This window comes from Octopus bimaculoides, chromosome 3 (assembly GCF_046866305.1).
Source record: "Octopus bimaculoides isolate indiv1 chromosome 3, ASM4686630v1, whole genome shotgun sequence".
NCBI lineage: Eukaryota > Metazoa > Mollusca > Cephalopoda > Octopoda > Octopodidae > Octopus > Octopus bimaculoides.
The window spans coordinates 138,278,938-138,295,776 of NC_142930.1; the positions used below are offsets into that span (position 1 = coordinate 138,278,938).

The 16,839-nt window shown below is 38.6% G+C and overlaps 1 protein-coding gene and 1 long non-coding RNA gene across 2 annotated transcripts in view; one reads left to right on the forward strand and one right to left on the reverse strand.

Annotated features, from left to right (window-relative positions):
* The window catches only part of LOC106881531 (UDP-D-glucose 4,6-dehydratase), a 93,660-nt gene that overhangs the window by 15,091 nt on the left and 61,730 nt on the right, over window positions 1–16,839 (reverse strand). Inside the window, exons 2-7 of the mRNA XM_089349729.1 lie at window positions 13,809–13,866; window positions 11,427–11,493; window positions 11,206–11,274; window positions 10,057–10,147; window positions 2,898–3,040; window positions 1,516–1,614 (exon numbers count right to left, since the gene is read on the reverse strand). Coding sequence (XP_089205855.1) covers window positions 1,516–1,614; window positions 2,898–3,040; window positions 10,057–10,147; window positions 11,206–11,274; window positions 11,427–11,493; window positions 13,809–13,852 — 513 coding nt within the window. The 5' untranslated portion in view covers window positions 13,853–13,866. The remainder of the gene's footprint in view (window positions 1–1,515; window positions 1,615–2,897; window positions 3,041–10,056; window positions 10,148–11,205; window positions 11,275–11,426; window positions 11,494–13,808; window positions 13,867–16,839) is intronic.
* LOC149136746 (uncharacterized) lies at window positions 1,621–2,474 on the forward strand. The gene is made up of 2 exons (XR_016241221.1): window positions 1,621–1,826; window positions 2,151–2,474. It is a non-coding gene; the product is annotated as an uncharacterized LOC149136746 (long non-coding RNA).

Genomic DNA, 16,839 nt, shown 5'->3' on the forward strand with positions numbered 1-16,839 from the left:
TAGGTAGTAAATTCCTGAAAACACCATTGTAATGCCTGCAAGTTATGCCTTTTGATACCTAACTGCTTAAGACTAGCCTTCATTCTATGAAACAACCTTTTAAAATTATGTAAATGATTTCTGTTGCATCAAAATTTCACAGTAATCCACGTTTCAACTTAAGCCAAACAGTTTCAAATGCTACAGTGTCACGAACAAAAAATGGATATATATATATGCAAAGGCATGTAGTGTATTGCTCCAGTTCACTCAGCTGTAGAATGAGTTGTGACGTCACTGGTGCCAAGAAGACTTTTGGAAATATCCTGTGCGTGAGAAGACCCGGCAAGCGAAGTGAGACCAAAATCCAAGGCCTCTGCCAGGGATGTAGCCAGCCCGCTTACGCGTAACATTCCTTCATTGGACACTAAACTTCGCTTGCGAAGACATGGTGAGGCAAGTGAAATGGGGATCGAACTAAATTTGTAGGAACACTAAACTCGGCTTGCGAAGACCTGTTGGGGCAAGCGAAAGCGAAATCGTGATGGCACCTGTACCAGTGGAGCACTAAGAGCACTGTCTGAACGCGATCGTTGCCAGAGCAGCTGTCTGACTTCCGTGCCGGTGGCACGTAAATAGCACCAGCGTGATCGTTACCAACGTCGCCTTCCTGGCACTTGTGCCAGTGGCACATGAAAAGACATTCGTGCGGGATCGTTGCCAGTGCCACCGAACTGGCTCCTGTGCAGGTGGCACGTAAAATACACCATTTCGAGCGTGGCCGTCGCCAGTACCGCCTGACTGGCCTTCGTGCCGGTGGCACGTAAAACACCCACTACACTCTCGGAATGGTTGGCGTTAGGAAGGGCATCCAGCTGTAGAAACTCTGCCAAATCAGATTGGAGTCCTCAGTCAAGTCGTCCAACCCATTCTAGCATGGAAAGCGTTGCCAGTGCCGCTGGACTGACTCTTGTGCAGCTGGCATGTAAAAAACACCATTTGAGCATGACTGTTGTCAGTACTGACAGACTAGCACTCGTGCCGGTGGCACGTAAAAGCACCTACTACAATCTTGGAGTGGTTGGCGTTAGGAAGGGCATCCAGCTGTAGAAACTCTGCCAGATCAGATTGGAGCCTGGTGCAGCCTTCTGGCTTGCCAGCTCTCAATCAAACCGTCCAACACATGCTAGCATGGAAAGCGGACGTTAAACGATGATGATGATGATGATACACACACACACACACACACACACACACACACACACACACACACACACACACACACACACACACACACACACACACACACATATATATATATAAGAAAACAATTATCTTATGAACGTAAGTTCATAAGATAATCGTTTATTCCTTTGTCATCTCTTTTTTTTTAGTTGTGCCATGTAGTTGTAAAGACAACTTCTTAACCATGCAGCCGTGTCTGTGCCAAGGAAAATTGTTGGTGATGGTTTCAGATGAAGCTGAACACCCCCAATATCAACAAATATACACAATAGAAAAAAAAAAGTTTTTTACCTTGTAAGTTCTCCAGTATGACATCACAATGCACTCTGCTGCAGCTTTAGTTGCAGCGTATGGATTGCTTGGTTGGAAGCAACTTTCCTCACAACATATCTTGTAATAAATATAAGAAGAAAATATTTCGATTAGCTTACATTCAATGTAATTTCTAACAGAAACAAAGCCTCCCATTTTAAGGGATACTATAATATATTATATATATATTAACCTTAATATTTGATTTAACTTCATTTTATTGACATAATAATACTGAAATGCAAAATAATACTGAAATGCAAAATGGAATTTGGACAACGAACTGCTAGGTAAATATTGCAAGACAATTTGTTTGGTACTTGATGATATCAATCCATTTTCATGTAATGTTAACCTTACTAATTTTATTTGAAATGCAGTAAACTAAAAATATTGCAAATATACACCCAAAAATTGAGAGTAATACTCTGAGAGAAGTAAAATCTTAAAGTTTTGGTTGTGTATGTATAAGTATGAGGACATGGATGACTAATGGGATAGGGTACTGGATAATCAACAATAAAGTTTATAGCTTGAATCATATTACTGATATTGTATCATGTCCATGTCCAAGATATCTCACTTTCAAATTACCTTGTCTTCCTTGATATAAGCAGGTACAACAGCTTTCATCTCACTGCTCTTCATGGTGACAACACTACCCAATTGATAAGTGCATTTCCAACTCATAATAGTGACTTCAACTTCTTTGTGGATTTACAGAATTGCTACTATCACACTGGAATTTAGCCTCAGACCAGAGTTTCTTAATCATCTTGGCCCAATTTGCCATTGGATTTGGCATGTGTCATGAATAATTTTTGAAAACGTTATGTAATGACAAGGAAATTGACCCAAAGTGTTTCGAGCTTTTAGCAATATTCTATTCAAAGAAGGATTCTGTTCATTTTATTCTCAAGATAAAGCTGGTTTTCAGAGATTCCTGACTTTTCTCTTTGAAAGTTTTCTGAGTAATGTGATTTTACTAAATATGCATATTTCGTAATAATCTGTGAGAACACAATGAAATTAATGTTTTTTTCTCTTTTTACTGAAGTCTTCAGTTCAGTAACACTGAACAATTCCAATGTTAATGGATTTGCTAAATTTAGATTTTAATTTGTAAACATGTTTTATGAAACGTGTATAACATTCTACAGGAAACCATGCTTGTGTATCCTCTTGATTCAACAACGATATTTGTTCTGATTGCAACATTATTCATGAGACTGATTTTATAAGACAAAAGAAAAAAGATGTAGCAGAATTTCAAGCCTGTTGTTTTATTTCTGAATTAACTTAAATCTGTTGAATTAATAATTATGATCACTTTTAATTAATATTAATGTCAAAAAACTCACTTCATTATGTGCACCACCATATATTTCATCTGTGCTCATGTGGAAAAATAATTTTATATTCAGATCTTTAGCAGCATTTATGAGAACATGGCTTCCATAAACATTTGTCAATGAAAATTCCAGGGGATTTTCAAATGACAAATCTGAAAAATCAAAAGAAAATGGAAAAAGTGCAATAAAACATATTAGGTGTTGTGTTAGTATCATAAATAAATATTGGGAATGCATGAAAGGTTGAATGAAGAGTGGGTAGAACAAGCAGCCAAGAAGTCAGTGGTACATATTGATCAAGATGTTTAACTCAAGGAGTATAACTTACTCTAAGAACGAATCGCAAAGCAAAGGCAGTACTATCAAAAGAATGATTGTTTTGTTTGCTTCTGATGTTATTGCTGTATTGAAGTCCTTAATCCTTACATGTATCTTCATGTCTTACACTATACCCACCACCTTTTCCTTTCTTTCCTGTACTCGTTCTCTTTCGTTGAAATAACTTTGAACATCATCCTGGAATGTCACACACGTCAACTTTCTTAATCTCTTGCTGAAAGTTAAACTAATAGTTACACCTTGTTTCACTTTGTCTATTCCATGACATTCACCATTAATTTTGGACTTGTGTGTGAGTGTGTGCGTGTGTGCGCGTACGTACGTGTGTGTGTGTGTGTGTGTACACGGGTTTGTATGTATGTATGTACGTATGTATGCATGTGTGCGTGCGTGCGTGCACGCGGGCGTATTTGTGCCCGTTTGTGTTTTTATGTAATGGTATAATATTTGGTTGGTTGACAAAACAAAAATTTGTGCAAAATCCAAAAACAAATATATTTATCGTTATCAAAAAATTGCTGTCGTTGCAGCGACGACGAAAGAAATATTTACACCAAGTGAGTCAGTTTGTGTGTGTCAGTGCGAGATGTATGTGTCAGCAATGATAATGGGTTGTTGAAGTCGTCGAATTTCTTAGCCGAAGATGAGCGATGAAAGTTTCGGGAGCAGTTTGATTTTAGCTGCATCACAACCACTAGTCAGTTACTAGAAAAGCGTTCTTTGTCTGTCTGTCTCCTCTCTCTCTCTCTCTCTCTCTCTCTCTCTCTCTCTCTCTCTCTCTCTCTATATATATATATATATATATATATATATATATATATATATATATATATGTATATATAATGGTCTATAACAGAAAGGACACCAAGGACAAAATTGTTAATGACATTCACATATGTTAACGACTGGAATTCTAACGATAAAACAAGTTGCTGACGGCATCAATACCTGACAGTATCGAGCTGGCGGCATCAAGCTATTTGCTGATGGGATCAATACTAGACAACAATCTGCTTTGGTGTTTACAGTTATTTTTATGCCTGAAAAAAAAAACAGTGATTTGGGTGACATTCTAGGTTGTGAGCATTTGGGAATCTGCCAATATTCCTGCAATAAGACTCAGCTGCCACGAAAATCAAAGCTAAGAGTGAACTGAACGAAATGAGAACAGTTGCAAGAAGTATTGATATGAATTGTATACAGGAATATACATTAGAATGGGTGAATGCAGGAATAGGAGTGCTCGTTAAATTGCACAGATGAAGAGGGGGCGATCTAGCTGAAAAGAACCGGATTATTGGTAAAAGACATTTTATGTGCATATTGCAGTGCTGTCGTATATATATAAACACTGCAAAAGCTTGAAATGTAAAAGCCTGTATAGCCAGGAGTATGGAAAATATGCAAGAGAAACTAGACTTGAATATTAGCTTGAATACTAGGTCAAACTAAGCTTGAATATTAGGCCAAAGTATAACTTAAAGATACTTGGAACGGTGAAGATAGATTTAAGAATACATGTATATACGCGAGTCAGTGCGTGCAGCCAAATGTGTGAACATGAGTGACGTGCACATAACCATATGCATTTACACCTGTTTACAATCTTATGAAGATACACCGCATGAAGACACCGACAACTTTTTTGTGTTTCTACGTTGTTTGTATTTTCATGAGAATCTGAATATGGATTGTATAATTCAGTTATTTTCTACGCTTCTGAACACAAGCAGCTGAAGTTGGCTGGCATTTTCTGTCCGAGGTAAGTTTATGTGTACTGTTAGCAATGAATGTATGTTTGCTAGGTGCCTGTGTTCATGTTGTGTTTGTGCTAGGTGCCTGAATGCTTAAATGTATATAAATGCATACATGTCGATGTCTGTACATGTGTTCAGATAGCAGAAAAAAGGTGAAATCAGTTTATGAGTATAATCTTGATGAGGGAACTGTTTAAAAAAATTTAACTACTGCGTTAGGCATAGCGACATGGCTAAAACACTTGCCAGCCTTATCTTGTTCTTGTTACTGGAGCAGATGTGGAGGCATCAGTGAAAGACTATGCTGATGCTGTTGGATCAGCTGGTGGGGGTTGATGTTGTTTTAGACTGAAGGCGAACTTTCTTTAGGCGGTCGATGCTGACCGGAACTTTTCTGCCGTTGATATCCAGGACGAAATAATTCAGCGTTCTGCTGAGAACTTTGAAATTTCTCGAAAACAGCGGTTGAAGTAATGGTCGAATAGTATCGTTCCGCACAAGAAATGCGTGTCCATTGTTGAATATCAGGCAGAAAATTGGTAGTGACATCCTGAGAAAATAGAGTAGCGGATGGCAAACTTGACTTGTAGTTCCTCAAGTGATGAATGTAATTTGCAAAGTCGGGTACTCTTGAGAAGAAACAAGAGGAACCATTTGTCCGGGAAAAGTTTGCATTGTGCCACACATCAGTTCGGCTGGTGTAGCACTAATTTCTTCTTTGATTGTGGAACGAATTCCAAGACGAATAAGGAGTAGTTATTCTACCCAGTTGATGTTTTTGTGGTAAGCTCTGAAAGCGGAGTTTAGTTGTCGCTTGGAATAATTGCACCACACCGTTTGCTGCAGGATGGTGAGCAGTTGTGGAAGCTCGTTTACAACATACTCATAAGAGGCATGTCAATTCTGAGAAAAGAACTGTCTTCTGTTTATTGTGAGCATAGCAAGTATACCAAAACGTGCAATCCAATATTGAAGTAGAGCTTTAGCTAACGTTTCTTCTGTGGTGTCTCGCAAAGAAGACACGGGCAACCTTTTTCAAGAAGTAGGTCGCATGAGACATGATTCATTATCAGGCAGGACGCACTGCTAAAAAAATCAAGTTAACTTTTCGTTAGGCATGTCATTTTGAAAGTTCTGCAGGCTGCAACTTGCCCATCAAGAAAGCCAATCTATACAGGCCAAGAGATGTGTGCAATTTTGGGACGGTGGCAGTGGTTTGACGATGTCAACGTGCACATGTTGAAAACGTGCCTCAAGTGTTGAAGACGTCCCCTGATGAACTTGCAGCTTCTGACAAAGGAAGCAACACTTAGTCCATTCTCTAATATATCTGTTGATACCATCCCACACAAAACAGGCTGTTATCAATTTCACGGTGAAATTTGCTCAAGGACGTGATAAATTGTGCAGAGCAAAAAACAGAAAACAAAAACAAAAAAAAAAACTATCCCTTTTCAAGTGTCTGTGCATCTGTGGTACATAAGGACGTTCGTGATCAGTTGAGATGTCTCATCGAATATAGCCAGAAGAGAGAGGAAGTTTGAAAAAGAGACAAGGGAAAGAATGTCTAAGTTTGAAGAACTTTTTTTGCACCTTTTTACCTGATCGTCAGCTAACTCTTGGAGATTGATAAAGTCAGCGATATGCAGTGCATTAATGTGGACGCAAGAAAGTATGTCAGGAGCTGAATTATTCGAGTCCTTAACGTGATGAATATTCGTGATGTATTGAGATATAAAATCGAGATGACGGGTTTCCCTCAGTGAGTAACAGGTTATATATGGGATATGCGAGAGGTTTGTGTGTAACAATCAGGCTATATATGGAGTATGTGAAAGGTTTGAGTTCAGTGTAGACAGAGAACACAACATCCAGCATGTGTCGAAAATGTTTAACATTGAGGTACGCTGCTAGTAGTTCTCGGTTAAATGTACTGTATTTCGTTTCAGCCGATTTGAGTTAACTCTCTGGTGAAGAAAGCCACCGATACCAGCATCTGATGTATCAGTTAAAAAACAAAGTGGTGCATCAGGCTAGGGATGAACCAACATTCTGGTGTCAGCGAAAAACCTTAGTTTTTAAAGGCATCAGAATCTATATCGTGAAGAGCGATAAGCTAGGTTTTTGCGTGTGATATCGGAGGACATCTGTGAGAGGTTGCCGAAGTTTCTTACTGCAGGGAATAAACGGACAATAAAAATTGATCAGGCTAATAAACTCTCTTAATTTTCCCAACAATGTAGGAGTGGAAAATCTAAAATAGATTTAACTCTACCGTCAAGAAGGCGAATTCTTTTTTCATCGATACAGTATACCAGAATATTTAAATAAGTCTCGATAATAAATATACTAGAGCTGATAATGGCGCTATAGCAAGGAAAACAATTGAAAAATAGTTACAGATACTTTTCATGGTCGTTTTCTTTTGTGCTGGCAACAAGCAGGCCATCGATAAACGCATAGATGCAGGGTAAGCCTTGGACTATATTATAGGTGAAACCTGGAAAGTCGATGAAGCATTACATACACCAAATGGAATTTTGGGAAATTCGTAAAGTCTGAGAGGAGTTGTAATGGCCATTTTAAGAATATCTTACGGCGCTCTGGGTATTTAATTGTATTCTCGGACCAAATCAATTTTTAAAAACACGGTAGCATCATGTAGATTGGCAGGAAACTCCTGCACATGAGGTACTTGTGTTTCGTTTGTGTTTAGAATGTCAATAGTCACTACAGGTCTGCAAGTCTTCTAAAGATGTTTTGGGGATCATATGAAAAGGTGGGGACCAATTGCTACTGGATGGACGAACTGTGCTGCTACACTTATGTTCGAACTCTGCTTTCGCAACCTTAGTCCGAAAAGGAGCAAGTCTACGTGGTTTGGAAAAAAAAAACTGTGGTCCACATGTGACGGTACAATCACAGAATGAGTGGTGACTGAACGATCATCTCCTAAAAGGACGAAATGACGCCAAAAATCAGTTCCAAGAATTGGAGCCGGGAATTTAGCGACTGTAAAAAAACTATTTGAAAGCTCTTCTGAGACTGAGATTCAGGATCGTCGATCTTTCTCCAAAGATTGCAATTGGTATCGAGAAAGATTGATAATAGTTTCTTGTTACCTTGTACACGAGTAGATGGTAGGATGCTTCCCCCTGCACCAGTGTCCACAAGAAAACGGACACTGGTCGATCGGTCTCTGACAGCAAAGGTGACTCGGTTTGAGAGATGGGCCCGGTACAATAACACGGTCAGTTCATAGCCACGTCATTTCTCGAAAGAGAAAGGGAAGACAAATAGGGAAGATGATACTTTGGAGTGTTACTGTTGAATGTGTAGTGGCACCAACACATCGGCACTCGAGTAACACTCTGTGATACACAGATTTAATCTGCTGCCTTGCCCTTTATATTTGATGGTCCTAGCTATGATGCTCCAATCCATACAAGGGGTATCCGCGCCCCCTCTTTAAGGGTCTTTTGAATAAAAATGCTGCATGTGTGACATGTGAAACGTCATAAATAATAAGGTGCACATGGTCAAACCTCAACAAAATGCATGTTGGATGTATTTATATATATTTATAAATATGGCATGCATGAACGTTCTCACACAAGGTTATGAATTAAGCTATGGTGAACCCAAATTTTTGCAATAAGCCATAGCCAATGCATGAGAAATAACAATTGAAAATCCTAATAAGTTACCTTCGCTGATCTGTGTATTCATTCTGAAGTCCTGCATTTACTTGTATAACTTTGCACATTCTCAATTCTCATTCAACATGGAGGTGATTACCAGCGTTTTTATGTGAATCGCTTGAAGATTTTGGAAATCACTTCCACATGAAGCTATTGGTCGCATTGTCAGTCAAACAAATAATACACACACACACACACACACACACACACACACACACACACACACACACACACATTTGGTTAATGAGAGACGGAAGATGGAAAATACGAGAATTTTTATTAATCACTAGAATTGTTTCAACCCATCTGGCATCGATCCCTCATGGGATACTTAACAACTGGTTCAGGAGCATCAGGCAGTGTAGATATGTCTCTTCGGGTGATAAATAGATATAACTCGTTAAAATAACTGTCTTGTTAGGTATCATCTCAGTTCGTGTCAAGAAAAGCAGCAAATTAAAGGATATGGCTTCATTTGTATAGAAGAGCAATAATAAAAAAATAACAGATGCAAAAAAGAAACGAACTCACAATACAACGAGAAAAGTATTAAATATATCAACGTTAAAGGATATGGATGTATAAACGCCCCTGCATAGGTTCAATGGTGTATGTACACTCGCTCATATAAACATTCACAAAGATGTAAGCATACGCACGGTTTAGAGCACATTTGTTCGCATAACGAATTGAATAGCTGCTTGGTGTTTATAAGAATGGGGATGTTAGAGCTAAATTTAATTCATCTATACCTTAAAGTGAATTATGATTTTTAATTAAGTTAACGGTTACTCAAATACATTCCCACTGCATTGTGCGAAAATGCATTTATATGCATGTAAGCATCTTGGGAGTCTTTCAGAAATTCTATTTATGATCTTCTAATTGGTCCACAGAATAGTTGTTGTTGGCAATCCGTCGCTTACGACATCGAGGGTTCCAGTTGATCCGATCAACTGAACAGTCTGCTCGTGAAATTAACGTGCAAGTGGCTGAGCACGCCACAGACACGTGTACCCTTAACGTAGTTCTCGGGGATATTCAGCGTGACAAGGCTGACCCTTTGAATTACAGGCACAACAGAAACAGGAAGTAAGAGTGAGAGAAAGTTGTGGTCAAAGAGTACAGCAGGGTTCGCCACCATCCCCTGCCGGAGCCTCGCGGAGCTTTTAGGTGTTTTCGCTCAATAAACACTCACAACGCCCGGTCTGGGAATCGAAACCGCGATCCTATAACCGCGAGTCCGCTGCCCTAACCACTGGACCATTGCGCATCCACGGTCCACAGAATAGACAGACATTAAATATGTCAACACAATCTTAACTATTGTTTTACCTGTAGATGTTTTGTTTTAAAAAAATATCCACTTACCAACATGCGATTCAGCAGCAAGATGGAGGATAGTGTCAATGTTGTGTTTTTTAAGTGCATTGTATACAGTTCGAGGATCACAAATATCTCCCTGAAACAAAGTAACAAAAAAATCAAAATTTTAGTTATAACATCAGAGATTTGAACTGGGTTGATTTAATTGGATATATGTATGAGGAGAACAAATGGCTTACAAGTTTACAATCAAAGTAACAACACCACTTTCACATTCTTCTTCACTTTAAGATAAAGAGTAAAAGCTTGAATTGTAAGATTCTTCTCTCCTTGTGGCAACTGCACTTATTTTTTTTATCACTTAGTCAGGAAGAAGTGCAATCTTCACGGCCTTTTTCAAAACCTTATTATACAGAAATAGCATTACACTGTATAACAAGGCTGGGAGAATCCATCTCAATGAATTTCATACTCTCCATTCACTCAGTTTCACTCTTTTTTTTATCGCTTAGTCATGAGGGAAGAGCAGTTCCCATGACCCTTCATAAAACCCCCAAGACTAAAGGAAGGAAAGAAAAGATGTATATCATGAAACCAGAACCTTAGCCTGAATGCTTGCAACAGAGTGGATTCCACTAAAAGGTTTCAAGGATTAAATGATGGTGTTAGACTGGGTGATGGATTATGTCAACCACATGAATAGGCCACAGCAGAATTTGAACTGAAGAATGCAAACAGCAAGAACAGACATTGCAAAGCAGCTCATCTGACACTCTAATGACTCTACTGGTCCACAACCGAAGGTTCATGCTTCATTGACACTGAAAGATGACTTTCGTAGCAATTGATCTCAGAACCAGAATAAATGTCAAGGCATTTCAGCCAATACACTAATGTTTCTTCTATATCATTGCCATTAAGCTCTTCTTTGAAATTCCCTATAGATTAACAGTTGGTGTTTAGTCTACCTAACTGTAGGTAGGTACTGTGTGTGTGTGTGTGTGTGTGCGTGCGTGTGTGCGTACGTCTATGTGTGTGTGTGTGTGTGTGTGTGTGTGTGCGTGCGTACGTACGTCTATGTGTGTGTGTGCGTGCGTGCGTACCTGTGTGTGTGAGTGTGTGTGTGTGTGTATGTGTGGTGGAAGATGAAGTAATTTATTTTGTGTAAGTTAAATTATTCATGGCATCACTTACCGCAATAAATTTGTAGTTGGGTTTTGTGCAAAGATGCTCAAGAGGTTTCAATGAAGAACAGTAATTCATCTGTAAAAAGAAAAAAAATTACATAAATAAATACATACATGCATAAACATCCATCCATCCATCCATCCATCCATCCATATTTAGAAAGTCAAAGAGGTGAGACAGAAAGTAATTTGAGTTTTCCTTATAAAATAGAAGAAAACAGTTCTTACTTTATCGTAATTAACAATATAGTATTCTGGATATTTCTCCACAAAATGAATCACAATATGGCTGCCACTACAGAAATAAAAGAAAATATCAATAATTATTTCAAATTTTGGCACAAAGCCAGCAATTTTAGGGGGATTGGATTAGTTGACTACATCAACCGATCCCAAAAGGGTGAAAGCAAGGTTGGTCTCGGAGATATTTGAACTTAGAATGTAAAACGTAGGTAAAAATGGCACTAAGCATTAGGTTGACAGATGAGTTTGATGAGACAAAGACAGGCATAAACTGTGGGGATTTATGTAAAATAGAATGATTTAAAAAATAAATTGAAATAAAAATAAATGTATTTAAATATGATGATGACAGAGCAATCCTCTGGATACAGCAGGGCATCCATCTAAGGCCAATTCAGGAACCCACAAATCCAAGATCATCGGGAATAGCAATGCAAGTGCCTTCTCCAACAGTTATTCTCTGACCGACAGGTGTAATCTTAGAGTGTTCCAGTCCACACTGGTCATTTGTGCGACTCTTACTCACCTTTCAGAAAACTTGCTTGTGGACATCACCTCCCTCTTCATTTTCGCATTCCATTTCAAATGAAACTTGAAAAAAATCAACAAACGTTTGTCCTTAGACCTTTCAACTTTGTCCACCACACAACTTCTTTTGCAACAGCAACCATGCAGAGGAAGATTGCCTTCCTTACCCGGCTAATGGGAGGCAGTGGATCAATCCTCAGAAAGGACTTGACTGACAGCTGCATCTATCCCACATACATCAGCAGCTGTTCAACATAAATCCGCAAGTCAGCAATTCCTAAATGCTGAACGAGTGTGTGCAGAATGGTTTCATCTCTCTGTGCATTCCTTAGATAGGTTCATCTGACGGCACTTCTATGCTTGTAAAGTATATCTCAAACAAGCAGTGTCACTCTCCGAGCAGATCTGCCAGGTTAGGGACTTCTGAAAATTACCCATTAGCATATCCAGTCAGAAAAGTACTCCAAAACAGACTGATACGTTCGTCACGTCTATTCCCAGATTTCTCCGAGAACATCATCACGCTTCCTTCCACTAACTTTCTACAAATTACTAGAATGGAATTTCCACTGATCCTTCTGCCTGACCAATAGAGAGTGGGGAGCACCTGACTATACACAAGGTGCCAGGCTAATCTTGGCCTTTGGTTCACCCAGGATTGCAACTCTGTCATGAAAGGTAACTTCACAGGCCCACCATCTAGAAACCCTTGCATGTGGTGCAGCCAGAGTGCATGTCTGTATAGCAGCAGTCACAGTATATCAAGCCAACACTACTTGTCATCTTGTCCCAGTTCCGGTCCATCTGGAAGTTATGGACCAAATCAGACCCCAAGCAGTTTAACCAGTCCATCAGCCCGGCGCTTTACAATACCATCCAACGTCATGGACTTGCCTCTTCAGGTTTGAAGCAGCAAACCCACTGGTTTGTTTGGATTTAATTTTGCTCCGGGCACCATCATATTCCTTCAACATGGAGCCAGCTGCCTCCACTTTGGCGGTGTCTGATATCCTAATTGTAACATCATTTGCATACACTAACAAAGCCCTTCCATGCTGTTCTGGTTCAAAGGGGATGTCCCTCAGCAGCTCCAGCTTCTGCATCGATGGCTTGAGAACCCGGATGAGCAGAAGAGGCAAAAGGGCCATCCATGGCCATCACTGAGCGAGTGATACCAAACGGCTCTGAGAAGTGGCCGTTACCTTAATGATCAAGAAGATGCTAACGTGAATAGTAGTTATCCAGCCTCTGAAGACAAAACTGAAACTAACCACTTTCAGTGCAGCTTCCAGATCATGATTGTCAGTCCTATCGAATACTTTAGACAGATTAAAAGACATGATGTTTTGAGCAGCATGAGCAGCCACATAGAGTACATTCATCAGTTTGGAGACAAGTACATATATAACCATAATATACTGTGGTTTAAATACGTCATTCATTTATAAGACATTTTCAGATTTGTATAATGATGATATTCAGTACATCTTGTTTCTCTATCTACAGCTTGCCATTGAACTACAGGTAGATAATCAAACTGAGGTGAACCAAGATATTTTAATTAATCATGAGCATACTCCTAGTATTGAGGAGAAGAATAATTATTTTCGTGATTAATTCTAGCCAAGAAAAGTAGGGGAGACAACTTCAGAATTTAAATTTATTAAAATTAATTAAAGATACCAATATACAGTATGACATAGAGAAAAAGTTCTGTGTTAATGTTATTGATAGAGTAAAATGTTATTGAATTTTGATCTATTCTTATAGACGTTACACTGACTGCTGAACAGCAAATATAAATATTTTACAAGAAGAGGAATTAAAAACATAACTTACACAAAACCAGCTCCACCGGTGACAAAAATTCTACGTTGAAACATTTTGAGTGTAGTAACTGGAAGGGAAAAAGTTATAATTAAAACATTTATGCATTTGGCTGTTACTTGTCATATGACAAGCAGTATTATATTGTTACTATGATAATGATTTTAGTTTATTCAGATTTCATGGTGTTTATACAAAAATAAAGAAATGAATGCTAATTTTTAAAATGAAAAAAATATTTATCAAATTACAATAGAATTAGATAAAAATATTTCTTATTTGGATACTTGCACTAAGCATATGCTATCAACAAGAATAATATTGTTTAAGTATCAGTTTATTATAGAGGTAATATTATTAATATTACTTGATATCACTCACTGTGGCAACACTATGTTCATAACATTACCCATCTTATGATAAAACTCTAGTTAGTTTACAGTAATTAAGAGAGATAAACTCATTAATACTAGAGCTGTCTCCCTTTGTGGGACGGAAAGAGAGAGAGAGAGGGAGAGAGAGAGAGAGAGAGGGAGAGGGTTGAGGGAGAGAGAGAGAGAGAGAGAGAGAGAGAGAGAGAGAGATGAAAACACGTTGCCAATTACATTAATAGATATGAGCTGGCAGAAACGTTAGCACGCCGGGCGAAATGCTTAGTGGTATTTCGTCTGCCGTTACGTTCTGAGTTCAAATTCTGCCGCGGTCGATTTTGCCTTTCATCTGTCCTTGTTTGTCCCCTCTATGTTTAGTCCCTTGTGGGCAATAAAGAAATAAGATATAGATCAATACTCAGGGAATAGTCAAGCCGATAAGGTGCCGATGATAAAAGTGACAATATGATTTCAACTTGAAAATAAATCCTTTTATTTTCATTCTTCTTACTTGCACATCAAAGGCAGAAATAATAGCTGCCCGCCCATGCATTTTCCGCCGTGTTGATTTGCAATGGTCCAGGAGGAATATTAAGTCCATTAATCGTATTGGTCTTAGGGGACCTGTAAATTCCATGGACACAGCCCCGCCATCAATTGAAGCCTCAATGTCTTTAAAAAGGTATGAATGCAGATTATATATTGTAGTTCTAGATACCTTCCAATTAAATGAGATAGTCATAGTTGGAACATTGATTATAAGAGATGGTAAAGTCGACCTTGGCCGGCATTTTAATTCAGAACGTAAAGACGGACGAAATTCAGTTAAGCATTTTGTCCGGCGTGCTAGTAATAACGATAATAACAATAGTACTAGTTGTAATAATAGTAGTCACACTAGCAACCACGACAAAGGGCGTTGCGTTTACCAACTTTCAAGGGATCGGGCATCTTCTCATTCTATCACCAGTACTTCTAATACGGTTAATGACTTGAATAATACTGACAACACTTTGAATATAGCACATGCAAAGAGGATGAATCAGGTCGACCTAGCTCAATCTATCATAGATTTTTTAATAATAGCAATAATAATACACGATTAAAAGGATCCTAAACCGAATGGTTCCAACGGCAACTTAAAAATACGTAATAATTGTCAATTACAAGCCAATTGCAGAAGTTTCAACGTCGTTTATAAGTGTACGGTCCTTAACAGACAGCAAAACTCTATCAAAATTTACATTGGAGCTACTGTTAACTTTTAACATCGATACTCAGTACATCTGAACTCTTTTAAACTCAAGAACACAGTAAATCTACTTCACTAACCAATCAAAAACATAACCTTAAGAAAAAAGTATATTAAATGAAAAAACTTGGTTTATTATTCTTTTCTACTCTAGGCACAAGGCCCGAAATTTTGGGGGAAGGGGCCAGTCGATTAGTTCGACCCCAGTACGCAACTGGTACTTAATTTATCGACCCCGAAAGGATGAAGGGCAAAGTCGACCTCGGCGGAATTTGAACTCAGAAAGTAAAGACAGACGAAATATCGGTAAGCATTTCGCCCGGCGTGCTAACGATTCTGCCAGCTCACCGCCTAAACTTAGTTTGTCATTGACATGGCCCTCCATACGAGGGTAAAAAATGCTCCGTGTTGGTTATGCTTAAAAGAATCTATACAAACACTATCACGTAAACCAAACAAACAACACAAAACGCGCTCTCGTGTTCATAGATTCATTAGGATCTTTCGATTTTATCACAAATCTAAATGTTGTAAGATGAATCCCTCTGTATAATTTACTTATTTCTTTCAATTACACATGGTAGAGATACTGCATAAGCTTATTTAATTAAATTAATAAATTTACTTTATTTTATTTTATTTGTATTAAGTCATACACCGCTTAATTCCTATAGCGACTACTTAATATATTTTCATTTTTCACGTAACTTACAATTTACACATTTTAATACGCCCTTAAATTTAATGCTAGTTGAATTACATCAATATATTTATTTTATTTTATTTTAACCCGTAATACAGTAGAACCTCGCAGTACGAGTGCACCATTGTAGGAGAGGTTTGCTGTACGAGCCAAGGTTCGTGCAAATTTTTGTCTTGAATTACGAGTGGATATCTGCAGTACGAGCGAGTTTCATACAAACGACCACTAGTCGGCGCTAAGCTCGTACACGCTCTCCCAACTAGCGCAGCCTCCGCTCGCTCAGTTTACATGTTTATCTCGTTGTGGCAGCATCCCTACTGCGTTTTTTGTTTTTTAGTTTTGTGCGTTGTTTGCTATTATTTTATTATAATTAGTTGTGTTGGTCATGGGTCTTAAGAAGGATAATGCAAAGGACAATGCTAGGAAGAAGGAAAAAATGATTATGATAGAATGGAAGAAAGAAATCATTGACAAACACGAGAGAAAAGTGCGTGTAGTGGATATAGCACGTCAACGATCTGCACCGTCTTGAAGGAAAAGAACGAGATCAAGGCCTTTACAACAGCAAACGGTGTTTCCAGGCTTTCCAAGCAACGCACATCTGTCCACGAAAAGAGATGGAAGAATTGATTCTCCTGTGGATCAACGAGAAGCAACTCTCAGGGGAAACAATTACGGAGACCATCATCTGTGAGAAGGCACGAGAGCTGTATGGGG